Here is a 23482-nt window from a genome sequence, read left to right on the forward strand (position 1 = left end):
TGGATCAGCTGAGGACGCTCACTTCACCCCACAAAGGTGTCCTGTGTTGACCTGCGCTTGGAGGCTGGAGGATCTGGAGGCAGGCTGTGGCAAGCTCGAAAGCCATATTTCTTCTGGGTGTGTCCAGTACCATGCCCATGACCCTGTCAGGCGTCCTGATGGTGGTGGGCTCTATACGTGCCCCAGTCCATTGTGCCTTGGGCCACCGACTTCCCTAAAAGGGGAGCTGGGGGCGGACAATAACCAGGACTTCTCAGCGTCCCTTCTGGAAGCCTTCAGCTAATGGGGGCACTAGGGCTCTTTGCTGCATACGCATCTAGCTTGTGCCTGCCGCTCAGTTCTTCAAAATGAAGCAACTGTTTAAGAGTTCATTCATAAGTGAGGAAACTACATAGAAACACAAGAGAAAGATTATGTCGGAATCAGGAGAGTGGTCGCCTCTGCGGGGAGGAGAGGCTGGGATCACAAGAGGCATGTGGGGGTCGAATCGGGGAGGGGGGAAAACATTCTATTTCTCAACCTTAATTGGTGGTGACACAGGGTTTCACTTTACACTTCTTCTTTAAACTGGACATATAGGCCTTGCACACTTTTCTGCATCTATGCTATATTTCACAATAAAAGAAAAAGCTATATACAAAGCTGGGTGCCAATAATGTGAAATATATATTTTTGCATAGAAAAAATAGTGAGGGGTGCTTGAGGGGCTCCAGTTGGGTAAGCATCTGACTCTTGATTTTGGCTCAGGTCATGATCTCAGTGTTGTGAGATCGAGGCCCGAGTTGGGCTCTGTGCTGGGCGTGGAGCCTGTTTAAGATTCTCTCTCCCGGGGCGCCTGGGTGGCTCAGTTGGTTAGGCGACTGCCTTCGGTTCAGGTCATGATCCTGGAGTCCCGGGATCGAGTCCCGCATCGGGCTCCCTGCTCAGCAGGGAGTCTGCTTCTCCCTCTGACCCTCTGCCCTCTCATGCTCTCTACCATTCTCTCTCTCTCAATAAATAAATTAAAAAAATCTTAAAAAAAAGATTCTCTCTCCCTCTCCTTCAGCCCCTCCCCCACTCTCTCTCTCTCTCTCTCTCTCTCTGTCAAATAAATAAATACATCTTTAAAAAAATAATTAAATGTTGTATTGCAACATGTTAACAGTGGTTACTCCTGGCTTATTTATATATCATATATTTATATATTTTAGTGTCCCATGGAATTTGTGTTTTCTCTATACTTGCCTGCACTTTCCAAGTTTACTACAAAGATTACTCTTGTAATCAAGAGATTGGAAAATGACAAGGTCCCCATCTAAAATTGAAACTAGTGAGGATCAACACAAAACAGATGGGAAGAGCCATCTGTGGAAACCTATGCAGACAATAGCTACTGAAACAGATTGGAGCTCGAAGCTTACCAAGGGGCCTAGGGCATATTCCTAGAGTTGGCTCTTGGAAGTCAGGAGAGTCATTATCTCTGGGAAGTGGGAGGGGTACATAGAAGGCTTCTAAGATATTTTGAATGTTCCATTTCTTAACCTGGTTGGTGGGTCCATGGCTATTGGTCTTACTATCATATGCTTTATATGCTCTTCTGTACGTATTGTATGGATTTAAGAGAACCAGGATTAGAAAAAACCAGGAATCATGTAAACAGAAAATACAGTGCTATGTTGAAGGAACAACTCAAATTCGTAAGAAAATCATCAGTTGACAGGTTAAGGAAAAATCGCTTTGGAATTTCGATCTTATTTTGTGCAAGTAGGTATTCTAACCACAAATGAACCCGTGCTTTCCTACTATGCAACTTTCTCACGACTGCTCGGCTGGTCTCCTCCCTTCCCAACCTTTATCATTCTCTACTTTCCTTTTACTGAAAGCCTCATCTTCTGTCTTCTTCTGGCCCATTCCGTCTCCCTGGGGCGGACTCCTTGCCCTCCCACCCTAGAACTTTTGAGAGGTCACCTGTGAGAGTCACCATTCTCTGTAGATGGAGAAGTCCATGGTTTGCTCAAGACTGCCAAGCAATGGATAAGCCTTGCTCTGGGAAAACCACCTTGGTGATCATGGTATCTCTCCTGCCAGGTAAATATAGTGGTTGCCAAGGGCTGTGGGCAGTGTGTCACGAAGAGTTATTGTTTAATGGGGACAGAGTTTCAGTCTTGCAAAATAAAAAGAGTTCTGGAGGTGGATGGTGGAGATGGTTGCACAACAATGTGAATGTACTTAATACCCCTGAGCTGTACACTAAAAAATTACCATTTTTATGTCATGTGTATTTTAGCACAATAAAGAAAAAAAAAATCAGAGAAAAGATAGGTGGCCAAGCAAGTTAAAGATAGAGAGTTGGAGAGTCCAAGAGACACACAGAGAGCACCTGGCTCCACTGTTTTGCAAGGACTCAGTCTCTGGGAGTGGCACCCTGCAATGCCACCTTCTGAGAAATACTGGTTGCTACCAACTCCCTACTTGGTAGGTGGGGACTCTGGGGCTCATGGTAGGGGAAGGCTTTGCCCCAAGTCAGAGGAGACTAGAACTCAGCATTCCTGATTCCCAGTCCAGGGTGCCTTCTTGCAAGCCCTTTATCCCAAAGGAAGCCACTCTCCCTCGTCTAAATGCCAGGACAGGAGGAGGGAAGGGTGGCAGGTAGCGTGTGCATTGTGGGTGGGTGGCCGGGTGGAAACATATCTATATGCAAGGCAGAGGGCATGAGGAAGAGAAAAGAGTAGACCGTACAAAGTCGACCTCTTTCAACCCCTCTGTGATTCTCAGCGAGAGCAAGAAAGAAAGGGCACCCCATGTTTCTGAGTTAAACAGGCAGAGCGGTGCTGGGAAAGCCTGGAAATGGCCTGAAGCCTCAGTGCCTGGTTCGGGGTGGGTGGGTGGGTGGGGGTGGGGGCGCTCTCCAAATGCATTTCTGAAGAGAAGAAGCTTCGGGAAGCCATGGTGAACACCTCCAGAGGAAGTTGGGCCAACTGGACCTTCGGTCCAGCTCCATCTGAGATGTCCAGGTGTGGGGCCAAAAAGAAGACACCTCACGGCATCCTGGCCCTGCTGTGTCTCTCTCCCTGACTCTGAAATGTTTGCCTTCTTTTTCTTGTCCTACCAGGAAGAGCCAGGACTCAGTGGCAAGAGCTCTCACTGGGCTAGGCTCTGCCAAAAGCCAGGCCATCCTGGCCCTTAGCTTCTCCAGGAACAAAGGAACAGCTTCATTCCTCTCCTTTCCCCACTGGCCCCCATGTCCCAGCCTTCTGGCCTCTGGCTCCCCCACCGTGCTTCTTTACAGGTCTCCAGTCCTTGCACATAGGTTCTAGACATTAGCATATAGAAATGGCCACTTGGCCCAGATTTCACCAAGGTAAGTCAACAGCCTGGGCTCCAAGAGTTGTCACACAGTGGCACAGGGGAGGGGATCTTCCCCCAGAGAATTTGGAGGACACTCCCACCCGCTCACAGCCAAAAGCCCATCTACTTGGCCTGGAGGTGGATGATCTGAGAACTAATGGAATCAGATTAATCCAGTGGCACAAATCAATGAGGAGAGCAGTGAAGGGCAAGGGAAAGAGCCAGTGGGGGAGACAGGAGACCTGGGGTCTAGGCTCAGCTCCTCCTTGTGCTTGGCAGCCGGGTGGACTCAGGTAAGTTCCTTTGCCTCTCTAAGCCTGCTTTTCCAGGCAGAGAGTAGGGCCAATAACAGTGCCCACTGCCACGGACTGTTGTGAGAACGGGAGGGAAGGACAAGGGGAAATTCCTCCATGTGGGCTCAGGGCAGTGCATGCATGGGGCAGGGCTAGTTCTGCCTTCTGTCCCCACTCCCACTGCTACGGCGAGCTCTGGCTTGGAAGCTGGGTAACAGCCTGGGCTTTGCCATTAACTCTCTGACCTCGAGAAAGTCCCTTTCCTTTTGTGTCTATTGAGATGGTGTTTTTGTTGTTGTTGTTTGTTTGTTTTGTTAATATGGTTCATTACACTGAATGATTTTCATAGGTTGAACCAGCCTTGCATTCCTGGGATAGAGCCCACTTGGTCACAGTGTATAATTCCTTTTTATATGTTACTGGATTTGATTTGCCAGGGTTTTGTTGAGAGTTTTTGCATCTTTGTTCCTAAAGAGTGTCGGTCTACTTTTTCCCATTAGGGTCTCCCCGTGTCCTCATCTGTAAAATGATGTCATTGAACTAGACAACCTCCAAGGTTTCTTTCAATATTCATGTTCGCTGATGTCATGATCCAAAGACAACTGAAAGACAGTGATTCTTAGGCACTAGACAGACAAAGCTTGGACTCTTCCCTGTGTAATCAAGAGGCTGAAGATTCATTTTGCTGATTTCTCAAATAACTTTAGTCTCTTCAGTCGGCCTCACATGCAAGGCCTAGGAATCTTCAGATGCTTAGGATGGAAATTAAAGCCAACCAGCTAATTCATTTTAAACTTCTTCCAAATGCATATAGTTATATATTTCCTAGACCTGGGGTCAAAGGGTGAATTGGACAAACAAGGGGAAAGGGGCGGGGCGGGGGGGGAACCAAGAATCCAAACACTGAATGGAGAGGCAGTGAAGAAACACAGTCCGCCTACAAACCAATCAAACAAGCCTTGGCCTCGTTCTCCAAAGTAGCCAGTCCGGAGCTACCCTTGCATCTGTTCCTATTGCTGTCTGCTAGGAAAGCAGGGAAGGGCCTGCCCGGTCATAGCTACCAAAGGAAGGATGTGGTGGCTATGCTAATGGCTGCTCAGATCTCCTGCCATGGGGTAGCCTCCAGGAGCTGTCCCTTTGGCTTTGTCACCATATGTGGCCCTGGCCCCACTCCCAACCACTGACAGTACATGGCAGGTATACTAATGCAGGCTCACTCCTGTGAGGTACGGGACTCTTCCAATGGCAACTCTGGCTCAAGGACTCTCCATTGGCCTTGCTGAAACTTTCCTGGAGCTGTACTGTGGTCCAAGATTGTTCTTACCCAATCCTCCTCTGTCCCCCAGTCGTCACAGACCACCTGCACTGTGGACTGAGGCTCCCCCCATCCCAATGCACGTCTTACACTTCTAACCCCACACCGGGGTCTGCCTTGCAGCAGACCTGAACAGACACAAGGAAGCACTTGTCTACTTAGCTCCTCTTTCCGCTCAAAATATAGAGGAAACCCTTCCCCCACCACACCACTCCCCACACTGCCCGTGAAGCACCACAGTGAGCAGTGAGCAACGCAAGAAGCGCTCCCCTGTCTCTTCCCTTGAGCACTTGGCTCACAGCTCAGAGACTTAATTTCTGTCTGAGTTTTATTGGAGTTTCTGTAATTTCCTGGGCCAGATATCTTTTTCTGTTATTTTCCTTCCTCACCCCAGTCATGAACTGGGCAATGCAAGTCATGGCGAAATCCTGGACACATCCAGCAGCCCTCAGTAAACACAGTACACTGCCCTGCAGAGAAAGTTCTGGTATCTTACCATACTGCTTTCTCTCCCTCATCGAAGCTTTGCAAGCCGGTAAATGGGTGGATTATGGGACTGTTTTGAAGGAATAAGGTCTAGCTCTGGGAACCAGAAAGGCAAACATATGCATAACCTACCACTAAGGTTGGGTGAACAGACGTCCTTTTTGATGTGTGAACATCCAACGAAAACAGATCCATCAGTTACACTAAGCTCAGGCACAGTCTTCAAAATCAATATACACAGGCTATACTTCTAGTTAGTTTGTGGACTTTAATAAATAATTGGCCTTCTCTGAATAAATTAGTTTAAGGGTTCAGTTTGATTTAATTGTAAAATTATATTTAATAGCAAAGGCTTACAGCAATGGTGATAAACGGTCAAGAGCGTACCAAGTTCATATCCCGTTCCCAGATTTGAAGCCACGTGCCTGCTTCAAGATGCGGAATTTATGAGCTCAGCGTCTGCGCCAGAAGTCAGGGGACTCCAGATGTTACTCAGGGCCAATCATTTCATGGCCTTGTGGGACTCCCATACCCCAGTGAGAAAGTGTGGGGTTCACCCAGATCAGCTCTCTGGGGCGTACTGTGAGCTGAGGGGCTTCTACCATCTTCCCTCAACTGCCCATCTATAAACCGTATGGGCATGGGACAGGAGGGAGCTGGGCGCTCAAGGGGTTGCTGCCCAGGACTAGGAGGCCCAGGGGGCCTGGTAGGTGGCGAGGTACCCCGGGCCCCTGAGGTACCAGGCTGCCAGAGAGCATGAGGGAGAGGCTGTTGCCAAGGGCACTGGGGTGTGTGTTTCTTCTGAGGGCTTTGACTCTTTGCTCCCTTTGGAGTACCTGTCATCCTACACTGTAGAACGTGTAAGGTAGACTGTACTGTAGCTGAAATCTGCTCCGTCGGCCTTTTATAACATTCCTGCGACACGTATTTACTGAGCACCTACCATGATCTGGGCCCTGTGCTGCGACAACATTGGTGGACAAGACAGACATGGTTTTTGCCCTTTTGGAGCTGTCACATTCCTATTCCGGAGAAGCACTGAGACAAGGATTTCTAGTACAGGTCGGTAAGCGTTGTACAGGAACCCTGCAGAGTGTTAGAGCACAAACAGGGGAGCCTAACCTAGTCTGGGGGGGGGGTGTTTCATGGCAAAACTGAGCTTTAAGCTGTGGCCTGAAGGACAATGAGATGTTGGCCCGGTGAGAGGCCCCGGGCAGGAAGTTGGCAAAATTCTCAAATCAACTTGATCTATGTCATAGCTGTACCCAGGGCCACTCCTCTCCAAAGACCCGACTAATACCCAGCTTATGGATATTTGGGGGAACGCTTGCAAAATGAGGCCTAAGGATATGGGTTTTCCTAGATAAAGAAAGGACTGCTTTCAAGAGTCCCACGTCATCTCAAAGAGCACCGTGCTATACGGGTGCGGGTGAGGGGGATGGATGAACAATCTTCACATTTCTGTTCCGGACTTATTAAATTCCAGAAACTTGCTAACATTCTAAAAGCCCTAAGGTGTCCTGTACTCATGCTCCTTCTCTGTCGCAGTGAGCAGGGGCCAGGGGTCCTGGGACACGAGGATGGCGCATCACCAGCAGTTTATAGATCAGAGCCGAACCCCTTTGGGGAGGGAGTAAGTAGCTGTAGGGGTGAGCATTTTGGGAGGCGTGTGCGTGGGAGGGAGGGAGCAGATGGATGTGGCTGGCCGAAGAGGTCGATTATGACAATATAGTTGGTCGCTTAGCCAACATCTAGTCTTCCTTCTCTTTGGCACCTTCCCCAGTTTCTGCTCAGGCAGCCTTGCTTGCCCCATGCTGCCTATACGCTCTGGGGAAACCTGGCTCCACTCAGGGCTCTAGAAGGGGGGCACTTGGCTCAACTCACATGAAGCAGCATAGTAGACATGCAATCAGTTCGGGCCACTATGCCCCGAATTCCCAGGGGCTTCTGGGCAAGAAGCCTCCTTGTTTTTCTGACAGAGCTTCTAGAAGCGACTCTCTCTCCCACGCGGCTGGATGAGGGAGGAGGAAGCCTGTAGCCCCTGGAACCGCTGGCCGCTGTTGTGTGCCCACAAGGGGGAGCCAGCTTTGGGATGAAGGACTAGGAACAGACAGCTGGCAAGAAACAGCATCCTCCGTGACAGTTGAGCTACTACTTCAAATCACCCCTGAAGTCGACCCAACCGCCGGACTCGCACTTACGGGACTCAAGTCAGTTCCTTTCATTGGCCAAGCCAGTGTGAGTTGGTTTTCCTGTTATTTGTGACTCAATACATCCTAACTGATAAGGAATCTAGCCTGGCCCCCAGACCTCGGAGTTCATGAGGTCTGCATTATACCTCCCACTGGAGAGCATCCCATTTCTAATGATGAAGCACAGGGCTTGTTGGGCCCTGTTCAGCCTCAAGTCACGCTCCTTTATCCCGGGACCAGTTTACAGAGAAATCTAACACACGTGAACCGCCTGTGTGACCTGCTCCAACAAACACGTCTGGTGCAGATCAACTATGGCAGGCTTGGGTTCTTCATTCGGATCTGAAATGCAGTACTCAAGCTCTTAAATACTCTGTTTTGCATTAGTTGAGTGCGCTACACATTTTAGAAGCTTAACAACATTAAGGATTTCTAGTTCATATTCAATTCCGAATAACTCGAATATGTACTTTGTGGGTTTCTGTGAGGAAAATAATTGATGGTCCAAACTGGAAGTCATCTATAGAAGATAGGCAGGGCTAGCTTCTAAAAGCAATTATTGGCATCAAGCTCCTGAATTTTTAAATCCTCTGAAAAGTCTGAGAACATACCAGAAAGTGGAGATTTCAGAGGTAATGACTGTAAACAAAATATTAAAAGCCCATAAGAGGTGTTGCCAAGTAGGAAGCTGATGGCTCTAGAAACAATCATGAGGGCTCATTCTATTTCTTCATCCCGAGTCCGATCTTCTATCACAAACCTTATTCACCAGGAGAGTGAATAATAGACACAAGTCAAGTGCAAGTTTACAGAGAAACGCTTTGCCTTTAGGAACCTCTTCTGCGAGTGTGGGGTTGGTATAAAGATTTGAGCTTGCCTGGAAAATGAGCTCAGGCAAGGCAGATAGGGGATGTGGCTATCACCAGGGCAAGTGAGATTTAGGGGGACAAGAACAAAGCGTGAGCCTCCCTTCCCGCTCTCCTCTGCACAGGACCGATGCACCTGGAGCATTTTAGTCAGTTGAGCAGAACCTTATCCACCCAGAGGGTCTCACTCCAATGCCTTGTGCTCAGTTCAGAGGCAAGCTGCCAGGACAGGGGTGAAGAACTGGGGAGGGAAGAGAAGACTCAGGGGGAACATCACAGTTGTCCTCAAATCTCTCAAGGACCCTGAAGGCAGGAGACCTTTCTAGGGGGTAGTGGGAAGGAATCTCCTTGTAATGTAATTAGCCTGCCAAAGAAGACACTTCCAAATGAAAAGCTAATGAAGCAAATAAAAGACAAACAATATAGCTGTCAAAATGACAAACAAAAACAAAACCCTCAACCTATCATTTCCACAAAGAATGTAAAAATCTATGCTCGCGAACTAGTGAAGAAAACCTCTTAATGATTTTTTGTTGTTGTTTTATCTTTTTAATTTTTAAACCAAGCGTGAGAGCTTATTCAAGTACAACCGGAACTTATAAGAACTTAAAAATTACACTTTAAGCCTGAAGAGAGAAGAACATATGCTGAACAGCCTTCAAAATGTGCTGACTCTACACTGTGCTGGTCAAAGAGAAACAGCAGACTTAGAAATGCACTGTGTGTAAGTGAAGACCACTCACGGCTCTCTCAGGACTGGCTGAAATATGCCGGTTCTGTTAGGAACACTCAGAGTGGCACGAATGGATCTTACATGGGAAAAAAACAGTGGTAAGAGTGGCCTGAATTTCTGAGCCAACTTTTTTTTGGGGGGGAAGGGGGTTCTTATGTGCTGTTGTCACTGTGCTATGTGAAATGGCAGCCAGAGGGCCTGTTTTGTCTTTCCAAGATACATCAAACCATGACCACCGCTGCCACGGGATGGGCCAGCGCAGATTTACCACTGGAGGTGCTAACCTCTGGGTTCGTCAGAGGTTGGAGGAACCCTGTGTTCTCAGATCTCACCCTTGGGGAATGCCAGCCACAGCTGGCCCCGTGCTGGAAGAGAACAAGAGCCCCAGCTGGACCAGAAAAATGCAGCACGGTCAGGGGGTGGTGGCCCCACACGAGAGCCTGAGTTCATCGGCCTTGAAGTCTGGGAGTTTCTACCAATAATTACTCGGAAACACTCAGAAACAGTCTCAAGAGCTTAATTCTGTCGTGTCGCCCCTTCCCACCAGCTTCCATTCACTCCTTCAAAGGGTCCTTCAGCTCACTTTGACAGAGCCAGAGAAGACAGACTTCTTCTTTTTTGTTATCAAGTCGCGGCGCAGACAAGACACAAATAACTCTGATTAAAATGTGAACCTCACCAAGCCCTGAAACGCAGAAACCACAGGTCTTGGGAGCTGGGCATGTGAGTGAGGACACAAGAAGCAGGTGTGTCGACATTTCAAAAGTCATTTTGGGCCCTTGGTCGGAGGCTCTCACTTCCTACTTTGTGTGCCAGTATCAAGGCCTTAGGAGCTGGTTCGCACTGTGGTTGAGATCCTTAACTTTTTCCAGAACTCTACCCCCAGGGCCTAGCACTTGCTCCAGAGGGATAGTTTGCACAGAAAGCTAGTCACACACAGCGAGTCCCTAGCATCATTCTGCTGGCTCTTGTATTAATCAGCAAACTGTGAGTCATCATAGTATTTCTAGATGCAGAGGACCAATGAAGCAAAGTGGGGTTTCTTAACCCCAGTCAGAAGCAGAGATAATGTCCCTTCCTGTCTACAGTCACTTCTCCATTCCCTGACCCGCGTGTTGTCACGTCACCAAAACGCCCAGAGAGGACAGACATTGTGTTCGGTTGACCAGGAAAGTGATTTCTAAGTGCTGGCTCTGCACCTCCCTAGGACATCCAGAAACCCCAGCTGGCTCGCACAAGATGATGCACATGCATGGCGACACTACGGCGCCGGGCTATGACAGAAAGCCGGCAACTCGGCCTGTTGCCCCCTTGGTGTAACACGCTAATATTATTTGAAAATTAAATATTGCTTTTGATGAGAAGAGGATTGGATTGGCAAGTGTTTTAAAACTTAAGTCTTTCTTTTTTTATTGTGGTAAAAGTTGCCGTTTTAACCATTTTAAGTGCACAGTTCAGAGACATTGGGTACATTCGCAGTATTGTGCAACCATCCCCACCATCCCTCTCCAGAACGTGTTCATCATCCCAAACTGAAACTCTATTCCCCATTAAGCACTAACTTCCCCTTTTCTCCCCCAGCCCCAGGCACCCACCATGCTACTTACCTCATAAAAGTGGAATCATACAGTATTTGTCCTTTTGTGTCTGGCTTCTTCCACTGAGCATAATGTCTCTAAGGTTCATTCATGTAGCAGCAGGTGTCAGAATTCCCTTCCTCTTTAAGACTAAATAATAGTCCATAATATGGACAGATGGATTGTGCTTACCCATTCACCAGTTGATGGGCATTTGGGTTTTTTTTTTTTTTTTTTACCTTTCGGCTGCTATAAATAGAGCTGCTGTGAACACTGGTGAACAGATTTGGGTTCAAGGCCTTGCTTTCAATTCTTTGGGGTCTATACCTAGGAGTGGAATTGTTGGGTCATATAGTAATTCTATGTTTACATTTTGAGGAGCCGCCATACTGTTTTCCACAGCGGCTGCACCAGTCTCCATTCCTACTGATGGTGCACGTGATTTCCAATTTCTCCACGTCCTCGTCAGTGCTTGTTGTTTTCTCTTTTTGTTTTCTTTTTCAAATAATAGCCACCCTAATGGGGGTCAAAATTTTGTCTGTTTACATTTTCCAGAGCTCGTTTTTGAAAGTGTTGCCTGATAGAGCGAAAGGGTCATGGAATTATTCCCAGTTATTCCCACTCAGGGGTGGTTGGGGGCCTCCCACACCCGTCAAAGCTTTGTCACCTGGAAATAAATGATCATTACTCAAAACTGTAAATGAGGAGTCCACCTTCATCTGTTGGCCTATGGAGTCAGCCGGCTTTGGCAAATTCTCTTCATGTGCCACCCAGCCATGGACCTGCGAAAAAAATCTAGCTCCCCACAACCGTGCTCACCTCCTCTGCTCAAAAACAGAGACCGGCCAGACATGGTAGCACGCTACAGGGGTAAAAGCCAGCTAGAACCTGTGCCTTTGGCTTCAAATCCAAAGCCCCCCAAAGCAAAGCAAGACTTGGAATACTCTCTGATGAAATAGGGCTACGCATCTTTCAGGTCTTCAGGGCCACATTTAGGCCAAAGCTTTACGATAATTTCCTTAAGTGTCTGCTTCCCTTTTTTCTGTGTACCTAGCTCCAATAGCCCAATCGAGATCTGTGGGCTCAGGGCGATTCCCAGCTGCACATGTCCTAATCCGACAGGAAACTCGGTTAACATGGGAGAAGGGCCAAAGTATGGAAGAAAGAGAGAAATGGCGCCTCTTCACTTACTCCATTCTGTCTTAGAGGCCTGTGAGGCCACTGGGAGGCAGGAGCCAGGGAAGGCTGTGCTGGGGGCCCACGTGGGTCTGCGGTGGAAGTGGGATCTCTTCGGACCTGCGTGTGGCTTTTAGCTTTCAACAACCTCACTCCTTTTGATGGGAGGGACTCAAATGATAAGCCCTCATCTCGTGACAACAAAACACAATAAACAGACAAAGCACCATGTGTCACCATGGGCAAAACTAACGAGATCCAATAAAAATCCAAACTTTTTCAACTCCTTAAGAAAAAGCAGAAACTTTTTTCTTGGGGGGGTGGCGAGGGGTTTTGCTTTAACCATAAACAGAGTTCTACCCTCTGCCGCCCTCCTCAAGCTCACGAGGAGCCGGCCAGGGCACACGCACGGCCGCATTAGGCAGCAGGCCCAGATCTTGGGATTTGTCAACCCCCAAGGGACAGAAGAGGCTAAAAGTACAAATGGGACTCAGGAGAGGCTTCCTAAATCTGTGCTATGGGGCCATTAACGGGTTTGAGAGGGAGTGGCCGGGGAGCATGCGGGAGGGAAGGGGGGGAATGGAGTGGAGCCCTGTTAGTGTGCCTGCCTGGCTCGCCGTCCAGCTCTGCACTCGGGCTGTTGGGCCACAGCTGAACAGACCACGCCCACTGTGACTTTCCACTCGCCCTAGACATTTTTTATGTTTTGCTAACTTTTCACTTGGGGGGTCACAACAGCAGGTACTACTCTTCTACTCTTTGAAAACCTTCCCTGGTTTTACAGCGACAAATAAGCAGGTCGTTTCAGTGAGCGCTGAAAAAAGAAAATAATTCCTACACTTTGTTTTTAAACATCTCATTTTGAGCACCTCAACTTCAGCAAAGTTCGTGGTTTCTCTTCAAGTATGTTAAGGCAAAATGAACAAACAAAAAACCCACAAAAACTTGATAGGAGGTTTCTGAAAATGGTTGCCTTTTGAGCCTTCATAAGGCAATTACTAAGCAATTATAAAATTCGATCTGTCGATCTCTATTATTGAGGCCTCCGACTGGGGGGCTTTCTGCACCCTCATCAGTTTCGGCGTGGACCGTACTCTCGGATCGTCACTCCAAGGATAGAAAGTACCACTGATGTTTAAAGGGCTAGCACTTGACAAGTAGCGCATTTTAAATTTCTGCTTTTTGAAAAAGGGACATAGCTTTGAGGCGGAGGATCATTAATGATTCTCAGAAGCCAGAAGAGAAAGAGAAAGAAAAACCAGATTCTGGGTAATATTAGTACCAAGTTCTGAGACTGCATTTCCCAAATTCAACACCCTGTGGAGTTTCACTTCGTGGCAATTCAGAGAGGTTGAAACGAAACTTGGTCAACACGGGGAAACTGGGCCCTACATTTTCAAAAATGTATGTTACACTGTGTCTAATTATATTTCCTCCCAAAGCAGCTAAAAAAAGGCTTCCCCAAACGAAATAACATTTTGTGGCCCAATTTAGAAAGAAAGGAAAAAGTAAGCTTGTGTGTACAGTCGTGCTCGCAGACAAAATGAAGACACTTATTCAGGAAAAGGCTGCCCCATCTGGCAGAGAAGATGTGTGCAGAGCCGGCCCTGGCCGTGACCCAGGGGCACCGGGAACCTGACTCGCCGCCCCCATCCTCCCGCGAGTGGTGACAGCTTGCCCAGGGGCCTCTGCTCTTGCACTGCAGCGGGACTAACCTCCAAAATGAAATGCGTGATGCTTCGTGCCAGAATTAGTAAAAGACAAATGCAAGGAAACTTTTCTCATAACAGGGGAACAGTGCCGCTTTCCCCCAACCCTTACCCTCAAAACAAGAGAAGAACTAAGGTAAGCCAGTGAAAGGACCGGCAAGTCCAAAGTCACAGGCCCTCCCTGACAATATATGGTGCATCTGATTCCGGGAGCGGGGGGGGGGGGGGGGGGGGGGGGGGGGGGCGTCCAGTATGTCAACAAAGAGCTGTCACCTGCTTTTAAATGCTCATGAACAATTTGAGACTAGAAGCAGGTTCCCCCGGGCCACCATCTCTCCTGACTCTCTCTCTCTTTTTCCTAAATTTAAATTTTTTTTTAATTTTAAAGTTTTTTTGTATTCAAGTACAATCAACACACAGTGTCATATTAGTCTCAAAAGCACACTTATTGTGATGAGCACCGAGTTAGTGTACAGAATTGTTGAATCATTACATGGTACATCTCCTGAATCCTTCTCTGGTGGAAAGTGGAGCCGACGTAACTTTGACAAGAATAGACGATTCTCTTGGTCTAGCCTGCTTTTATCATTTCTGTTTTCCATGAGAGGTCATGGTGCAAATGTAAAGATTTTAATTTGCAGCGCTAACTGCGACAGCAGTAATTAAAGGTTCTGCTCTACTGAGCAGGTGAGTACAGCCTTGGAAATTCGAACCAAGAGGAATCTTGAGTTTCTGCAAAGGTTCCTGTGGGAGGCTTTGGGAGTGGGTGTGAGTGGTGGTGGGGGGAGAGGAAGGGGGAGGCACCCCTGCAGGTTCAGCATGGGTGCTCTGAGTGCTGGCATCCATCTGGGGCCCCGAACAAGGCTCCAAAAACACAATGCTGACAAGGGACGCCCATCCCCCACTGCCAGTGACTAAGCAGAAGCAGCGTTCCTGTCGGCACTGGTGCTGGGTGGCCGGCAAGGCTGCTCTGTGCTCTCCCTGCCGTTGGCTCTCTGTGCCTGTCAGCAGCAGTCCTGGGGCCCATTTCTTACTCAGCCTTCACAGCAGCCCCCACATGTCTCCCAGCACTTCTGCTGTCTATGCTTGGAGGGAGGGGCAGCCAACATTCTCCCCTTCTCCCCGGCCAGGGGTGCTCAGAAAGCTATGGCCTGGCTCAGCGGCTCTGCTCCTTTCTGGGGTCACCGACCTTGTGTCCTCCACTTGACTTCTCTTCAGCCACCTGGCAAATGTCCTCCCTGACCAGCCGCCCCTCCCCCACCAATAATCAGAGAGGACCCTGGACACTGAGGCAGTCTAACCCATTCCACTGGGTTACTGGTGTTCGAAGTTTCAGGGACTTTCTTTTCTTTTCTTTTTTTTTTTTTTAAAGATTTTATTTATTTATTTGAGAGAGAGAGAGAATGAGAGATAGAGAACATGAGAGGGAAGAGGGTCAGAGGGAGAAGCAGACTCCCTGCTGAGAAGGGAGTCCGATGTGGGACTCGATCCCGGGACTCCAGGATCATGACCTGAGCCGAAGGCAGTCGCTTAACCAACTGAGCCACCCAGGCGCCCCAGGGACTTTCTAGGAACAGTGGCAGCCAACATTGATGGAGCATTTTTGTGAGCCAGGTCCTATGCCCAGCGCTTGGATATGAGTATCTCCAGCTTACAGATGGGGAGACTAAGGCCCGGAGAGGGAAAATAGCTTGCCAAATTAAAAAGTGGCCGAGCTGCGATTTGGACCCTAGGGATCCAAAGCCTGGGCCCCCTTGAACCTGGCCTCCAGCCCAGTCCTGGGGCCTGCCCCCTGCCAAGCAACGCCCGTCCCCTCCCGGCCCCAGGCCATTGTGTCCCCTGCCCTGTGCCGTCTCCCTCAGGCCCCAGGCACTGGGGGTGCAGCACTCACCCACGGCTGAGGGTGGCAAGAGGGCTTCCCTGAGGCCCCACTTCAGACCACGCTGCCCAGATCCCCATGGCAGGCCCAGCCCCTCAAGGAGGCAAGACGGCAAGTCCTCTCAATTCATCCCCGGTCTCTGCAATGGCTGGGTGGTCACCGGTGCCCTGGCTAAGGAGACAGGAGGCTTATTGGTAAAGGCAGAAAGCGTAGCAAAGCCAGGAGGGGCCTCATCCTTCCTCAAGGCAGGCTTGGTTCCCCTCCTGCCCTTCTCCAAATCTGTCCAAACAATATCATGTGCCTCTTTGGTCTGTTTCTCCACAGCTGCCCCCTTCCCCTGTGCCTCGGCCTGCCTCAAGGATCAGATTTCAGGCCTTTTTGTTCTTATTCCAACTGGCCCCCATCCACATCCCTCCTCCCCAGGATGCTGCACTCCCAGCTCTGCAAACCACGAGCACTGAGGGCCCTCAAGCTACCTCCTTGATGGACCTGCTTTCATCCCTGAGCAAATGTAAGTTCCATTCACCAGCGGCTGGTGGTAAAATTCGAGTCCTAACTGATTTTTGCGCGTATCTCCAATAAGCCTTCAGGGAGAAGAGCCCTAAGTTATGGAAACAAAATTCACCTCAATTAAGAACAGAGATGTCACCCAGCCTTGGAAGTAGGGTGGGGAGATTTGGGGGTCATTACAATCCAACACACCAGGGCTGGGGTGTCCTGACTGCAAAGAGTCCCTCCCTTCGTAATTCCAGGTCCACATCCCTCATCTGGAACTTCAAACCCAAAAAGCTCGGAAAGCCGCTTTTATTTTGGTAAAATCGGCATCAAAATTTATTTGGGGACAAAAATTGATGTGGACTTAGTTAAATATTCATATTTCTCTGCAAGAACAATGAAATGCTGCCCCAGGTTCTGCCAGAGGCTTGTGTGATATTTGGCAAATGCACCATATTACCTTTCTAAAGCCCCAAACGTTCTAAACTCGGAACTGCATCTGACCTCCGAGGTGGCGGATCCCAGCCCGGGGCCTGCACTAGCCCTGACTGACCACGAAGCGTGTGCCAGGCCCGGCTCTGAGCAATTGCAATTCAGCGCCTCCCAGCTCTGAGCAATTGCAATTCAGCGCCTCCCAGCTCTGAGCAATTGCAATTCAGCGCCTCCTTTGTCTTCCAATGTCCCAAGAGACCAGCACTCCTCCTGGGCTCACACGCAGCTGAGGCTCAGAGGGGCTGAGTGACGTTGCTCCCGGCACAGAGCCTGGTCAGTGTCGGTGCCTGGACTTGAACCCCCCACGCCCTCGCTTCAGCTGCCATGCTAAGCTGCTGCCCTGAAGCCAGATGGCATTTGCCTTTTCCCTTCAGTGCAAACAAATGGCCCACTGAAATCGGATCGTTTACTTAACTGGTCGAGTGAAATTGCCAGAGCTGAGAAATACGAGTCTACAAATAAAAATGAGCTCCTCTAGATGACTGGACTTGGCTTTTCTGCTTACTCAAGAGTTGGGTTTCTCAGCTTACATTCAGAAAGCACTCTTTTCAAAAACCAAAATCTGGGTTAAAATGAAACCCCAGTGCTTCTGGGGTAACCATTATCACACGTGGAGGTAAAACGAGCTAGTCTCCATCACCATGTAGTAGGTCAGGAGGGTTTTCCGAGGCTCGGTTTGGCCAAGAACACGTTCCCCTGCAAGAGTGAGCAGGGCCGAGCTCTCAGGCCTTCAAGCGAATGGAGAAAGACCATGAGAAGGAACAGCAGAGCTGCTGGCGCGCCCAGAGGCCCACTCCGCATTTTGGCTAGAAGAGTGCCATGGACCGACCGGGGAGCTGGGCGAGGGGCAGTGAGCTAGAGACCCCCGCCAGCGGGGCAGACACGGCCTATTGCCTTTCCCACCAGGCCTGGAGCTGGCTCGAGGCGGCAGAGCCTGGAACAGGGAGAACCCACGAGGCTAGTAGGTTCCACAACTGCTGTCCGTCTTGTCTGGAGAGAGCACTACTCATATTCTGTCCTGACGCAGCATCGGTTTTGAGAGCCACATCTCGGCCCCCCAGAAACGGGATCTGGAGACTCAGGGCCAGGAGTTAGTCTTAGAGATAGCAAATCTCCACTGGCAGGTAGTTTGTGCGGCCGGGCCCTGTTCATCATGCTTCGGACGTATTAATGCGTTTAATCCTCAACCAACCTATCATAGCCTATCGCGCATTTTGTAGGAGATCCAGGCAGGAGCGGGAGACTCTGGACTTAGCGGCCCACGCACGGGGTTACACGTATGGGCTCTACAGACAAGACAGACTCCCTTCTCTGGCCCTGAGCTGCTGCGTGACTGCTTTGTGCCTCAGTCTTCTCGGCTTTTCAGGGAGCGATAAGGGCCTCTGTCTCTGAGACCTAAAATGAGAAAAGGCAGGCGAAGCACGGAGTGGCAAGCCCGGCCCGAGGCCACGGGCCAGCACGGGCAGGGAAGGCCCCTCGCGGCAGCAACCACCTCCCACTCGGCTCGGGGAGCCCAGCCTTTCCCCTGTGCTGGTGGTGGTCGCCTCGGGCAGCTTGGCGGCTGGGCTTTCTCCTGAGCACTTTCTCCAGCTCACCTAGGGAATCAGTTGGGTGTGATGTTCACACCTCCAGGCATTAAGGATTCTCCCTCTGAGGCCACACAGTCAGGCTACAAACGTACCCCACTGAGGCCAAAAAACCCCAAAGGGCTCACAGCGTTAGATGGTGATGTGTCCCCAGGCTGAGGCCCTTGCCTGCTAGGGTGAGAACTCCAGCGCTGGTGCTCTGTGAAAACAGATGGCAGGGGGCCTACGGCGAGCTCAAACACAAGTGCTCCCGGACGGCACACACGGGCCTGCCGCTGGCCGGTTCCCCTCACCGAGGACGGGTGCCCCGGAGCGGAGCTAGCTCTCTGCTTGTGGCTGCTTCGTGAGGCATGGAGGAAAAAGACACGGGTCCTATCCTCCGGGGGCTGCCCCGGTCACAGGCACCCAGGGCTCTCAGAAGAGAGGTCAGCCATGACAGGTGCCTCCCTCAGGCCCGGTCCCGGGCCAAGCTGTCCTCCTCGGCTGCTCTACAGAAGAAGGAGGCAGCGTGGGAGACAGAAGTACCCAGGGCAGTCGGGGAGAAGCTTCCTGGAGGGGAAGGCGCCTGGGCCTCCGGGGCTGTAGGAATGGTACAGGACGGAGAAGGTGGGGAGGGACAGCCAGGCACAGGGGATGGCAGGAGTAAGGCCCCAAATGCAGAGTGGATGATAGAAGTCAAGTGCCAGACGGGGCCGGATGAATACCGAGTCTAAGAAGGTAGCTGGAGCCAGGTGATGGGCCTCTGGAAACTTCTGAGCAAATGTGAAACACGATCAGATTCCTGTTCCATCGGGTGTCCTGAAGGTAATGTTTTGAGTGATGGCTGGTTTACTGGGGGAAACCACTTTAAAAGTCAACTCTGAGTTCAGACAAAGAACCAAGAGGGCCTGAACTCGGGGAGGGCTGAGACCATGGGAAGGAGGGACCAGGATGGACAGTGCCCTGGGGAGGCAGGTATCTGACATGGTCCTCAGCGACCCCTGCCTCCTGGTATTCACACCTTCATGCTTGTGTCTAATGAACAGAATACAGCAGAAGAGATGGGATGTCACTTTCAAGACGAAGTTCTAAAGACCGTGCCCTCTGACTTGCAGGCACTCCCTCTGCCTCTCTTGCTGGCACAGTCTGTCTTGCTTACTCAGATGAAGCCGGATGCCATGTTGTGAGATGCTCTATGAAGAGGCCCACATGGCAAGGAACCAAGGGAGGCCACTAGCCAACAGCTCATGAGGAACTGAGGCCTCAGTCCAACCTCCTGCAAGGAACTGCTTCCTGCCAACAACCTCGGGAGTGAACTTGGAAGCAGAACCTTCCTGGTTGAGCTGGAGATGAACGCAACCTTAACGAGCGACTCAAGGCCAAAGACCCAGCTAAGTGATGCCAGGACTCCCGGCCCACAGAAACTGCGAGGTGATATACGTGTGTTGTTTTAAGCAGATGTTTTGGAGTAATTTGTTACCCGGCAAGAGATAACCAGTACGGACAGGGGCCAGAGCAATGATGAGGGGCATCTGCGGTCGACACCACCCAGGAAGGACCGGCTGAGTCTAGTGATCAGATTGTAGATGAGGGAGAGGGAGAAGTCACGGTGATTTTGAGAAGAGCACAGGCTCTGGTCTAAGACTTCCTGGTTTCCAGTTCCTGCTCTGCCCCTGGCTATGTGACTCTGGGCAAGTCATTTCAACTCTCCGAGCCTCAGTTTCTTTGTAGAATGGAGATGCTAAGAGTAACTACTTTCTCCGTACCCATCCTTTTCATTTAGAACCTGCCTCGGTGTCCAGCGCAGTGCTGAAGGGCACGCCGGAGCTGCTCAGCAGAAGTTTGCTGTGCCATTTCTAGAAGGCTCAGTGTGTGGCCTTCTGCCAGCAGGGACAAGATTTAAATGCTTTGGTGCAATTTCCTTGCATCCTGCGAAGCCCCCACTAGCCCTGTGTGAGGGAACACGCCACGCGGCCCGGTGCAGGGACTTGTCGCCCCTGGTTCCCTCCCCTGGCAGCACCTTCCGGGGGCACTTTTCCTCCCAGAGAAGGTAAGTGGCCTGCACAGGAACTGAAAGCATAACCTTGGCCTCATTAATACTGCACTTGGACCACACGGAATTAGCTGGCTTAAACAGACTTTTCCAGAGTCGAGTCCAGTCTCAGAGAGGACTACAGCCCGATTTGCCTCCAAAGCCAGGTTACCCATAGCACAGGCCACGGTTCTTACTTCCACCAAAACCAGGGAACGCGACCCGACGTGAGCCCGTCTTACCTGTCTGGGCAGAGAAGCCATGGAGTCCGGGGCCGCCGACCGCTGAAAGCGCTGGGGCTGCTGCATCACCTGCTGCAGGAGGAACGAGGAGTGGTCAGGCTGCGGCTGCTGCAGCTGCAAGGTGGCGGTGGCGGTGGACGAGGCGGTGGCGGAGGAGGCCGGCGGCGGCTGCTGCAGGTAGTGGAGCAGGGACGGCTGCCTAGAGGCGGCGGGCATGGAGGGCATCTTCTGGGGGCCCGGCTCGGAAACGAAATGCGACAGGGGCTTGGTGTTGCCAAAAGTAAATGGCTCCGGGACTCCCGGGCTGGGGTTGGCCAGCCCCTGCTGCATGATCATGCTCAGGGTTTTGGGTGAGCTGGCGGTCATGGGCTTGAAGATGCCGCTGGTTGACTGCTGGGGGGCCGGCGGCGGCGGCTGCGTCAGCGGGTTGCCGGAGGGGGTGAGGCTCCGGATCAGGGAGCACTGCGGGGTGAAGGACTGCTGCGGCAGGCCCGGGCTGGAGAGCTTCTCCGGCCGGTAGGGCGGGGAAGGCCCCGGGGTGCTGGTGGGCAGAGCGGACAGCAGGTGTCCCGGCGGACTTTTGACGCTAGAGGACACCAGGTTGGCCAGAAGGGAGCTCTGCGGGCTGAACTGCGGCTGCTGACTGAGAGCGGGGCCGGGGAGCTTGTCGGGAGGGTAGAGCATGGCGGGCCCAAGGGCGGCGCTGCCGCCCGACGCCATGCTGGCGAGTAAGGCGTTGGGGGAGGCTTGGAACGCGCTCCCCGGCAGGTGGCTGGACGCCATGCAGGACACCATGAGGCTCTGCGGGCTGAACTGCGGCGGCGGCGGCGGCGGCGGCGGCGGCGGCGGCGGCGGCGGCGGCGGCGGCGGCGGCGGCGGGTGCGGCGATGGCACCGGGCGGTAAGACGAGGAGAGGCCCGGAGGCGGCAGGCCCGACCAGCTGGGGCTGGGCCCCGGCTGCCTCAGAGCGGACCCCTGCTTGCTGGCCGCCAGCGCCTTCAGCTGGTGGGCGTGATGCCACTGAGGCACCGGGAGCGGGGGCAAAGTGACAGGGAGCACGCCCTGGACCTGGCTCTTGGCCTGTGCCGCCGTAGAGCTGGGGGAGGCCACCTGCTTACTGGTGGAGGGGATCACGTAGCTGATCCCCGCCGGGGAGGGCGGGACTTGAAGCGACGCGCCGGGGAGCTGGCTGCAACTAGAAGCAAACTCCTTGCCGGAGCCAAGGCTCTCCAAGTGTGGCATCTGAACCGGAGGCTTGGGAGTTGTACCCAGGGTCGCCTGCGGGTGTTCTAAGACCAGTGGTTCTTCCGGCTTGCTCCCCAGGATCTTCTCGAGATCTAGGTCATTTGGAGAAGGTTCTTGAATTTTTGTTAGCTCCTCCAGGAGGTCTTGAAGCTCCTGGTCCACGGCTGGCACGCTGTTGGCTTTGTCATAGTAGGGGCCAGGGGGCCCTTTCAGGCCCACTTCTGCAGCCGGCGGCACCACGAATGGTGAGCCCATGACGCTGCCATTCATGGGATTCGCTTCGAGTGGTAACGAATGGCCCGTTACGCCCACAGCCGAGGGACTGGGGTTCATGGTTAGCGGAGGAACCTGCAGCTCCGCACAGGACGTGCTGGGGTGGGCACTCGGGCCCATAGAGAGGGTAACGTCTTCCAGGCAAGGCCTCTTGATTTTATTAGGGTAACCCCCGTCAGCCATGCCTGGAAACTGGAAATTATCTCCTTCCTGTCTCCTCTTAATGGTTCCCTGTGGCAGATAGAAAGAGAGAGAGAGAGAGAGAGAGAGAGGGAGAGGGAGAGGGAGAGGGAGAGAAATTTTTATAAAGCCTTGGCACATTAAAGCTAATGAACAGGAAGCTTGCAAGATAAAACATCTCTCAGTTTCAAGACTTATAGTTGTCAAAACTATACAATATGGCCTATTTTGGGAACCATAATGCTTGCTCCTTTGTTGCTACGTTTCATTTAAACTGTCTTGTTACACTTCAAATTAGGCATTATGCTGTCTGTGTACGAAACACCACAGGAAGTCCCACAAAGGATCTTCTCGGCCCGAGTAAGGGGGAGCTCAGCTCAGCTAGGCGGAAGCCACGGAATGAACTGTGCCCCAGACGGGCGTTTGAGGGCACACTGCAAATACTTCAGGCACCTCCGATTCCTACCTGTCTACAGAGACCCCCGTTTCTAAAAAGGAAAAGCATAACATAGATGTTGAACTTGTAGGTTGCCTCCCTGTCTTGGTTAAATGCATCAGACTGTGGTGATACAATGGACCACAACAGAGCCTTTGGAGGAAAGTAGATTGGGCGGTGTGCTCTTGGGTCTGAGCTATACCGTTTAGGGGAAACACAAGATGCAGACCCGTCATTGGGGCACGGGCTCCTTTATTTTTATACGCACACACACCTTGCTAGGTGCATACAAAAATCACTTGGAAGAACATACATGCGACCACTTGGAGTAGTCATCTCTTGGGGATGGCTGGCGAGGCCCTTTCTATTCTCTACGGTTTGGTATTGCTTGTTTGTTTTTACTGAGAATGACTTATAACCACCCCCCTTCCCCCCCTCAAAGTATAAAGCTATCTAAATAAGAAATTCCTCTCTGCAGATGCATCCTCAGGTTGGGGAGATATGCAACAACAGGAAAAGGACCCAATCTGCGATCTGCACCTTGGGGGAGCTGCTCACCATTTATAAAAGCATAGCCTTTGGGAACAAAGCGGTTAGTGATGCAGTATTTCCTACTCGTTCAAGGCTTCGTACAATCATCAGTGGCTGTCATGTTAATGACCGTGACCTGCAAGTAGAGGGAAAAGCGAGTGGGGTGGAGTGGAGGAATGTGTGGGAAGAGAGGGGCTTGGAAAGCACCTACAGCCAACAGTGGAACAGATGTACGGTGGACCCTTGAAAATGGCCCCCAAACTTAACTACTAACAGCCTACTGTCGACTGGGAGCCTTACAGTAACATAGTCGGTTAACACGGATTTTGGATGTTGTATGTATCATTATTATATTCTTACAACGAAGTAAGCTGGAGAAAAAGAAAACGTTACTAAGAAAACCATAAGGAAGAGAACATACATTTACAGTACTGTCCT

At 51.2% G+C, this 23482-nt stretch overlaps 1 protein-coding gene across 4 annotated transcripts in view; it reads right to left on the reverse strand.

Moving 5' to 3' along the window:
* The window catches only part of MAMLD1 (mastermind like domain containing 1), a 119603-nt gene that overhangs the window by 16879 nt on the left and 79242 nt on the right, over window positions 1–23482 (reverse strand). For all 4 annotated transcript variants that reach the window (XM_027608013.2, XM_027608014.2, XM_027608012.2 and 1 more), the window contains exon 3: window positions 20380–22128. In XM_027608013.2, coding sequence (XP_027463814.2) covers window positions 20380–22128 — 1749 coding nt within the window. The remainder of the gene's footprint in view (window positions 1–20379; window positions 22129–23482) is intronic.

This window comes from Zalophus californianus, chromosome X (genome assembly GCF_009762305.2).
Source record: "Zalophus californianus isolate mZalCal1 chromosome X, mZalCal1.pri.v2, whole genome shotgun sequence".
NCBI lineage: Eukaryota > Metazoa > Chordata > Mammalia > Carnivora > Otariidae > Zalophus > Zalophus californianus.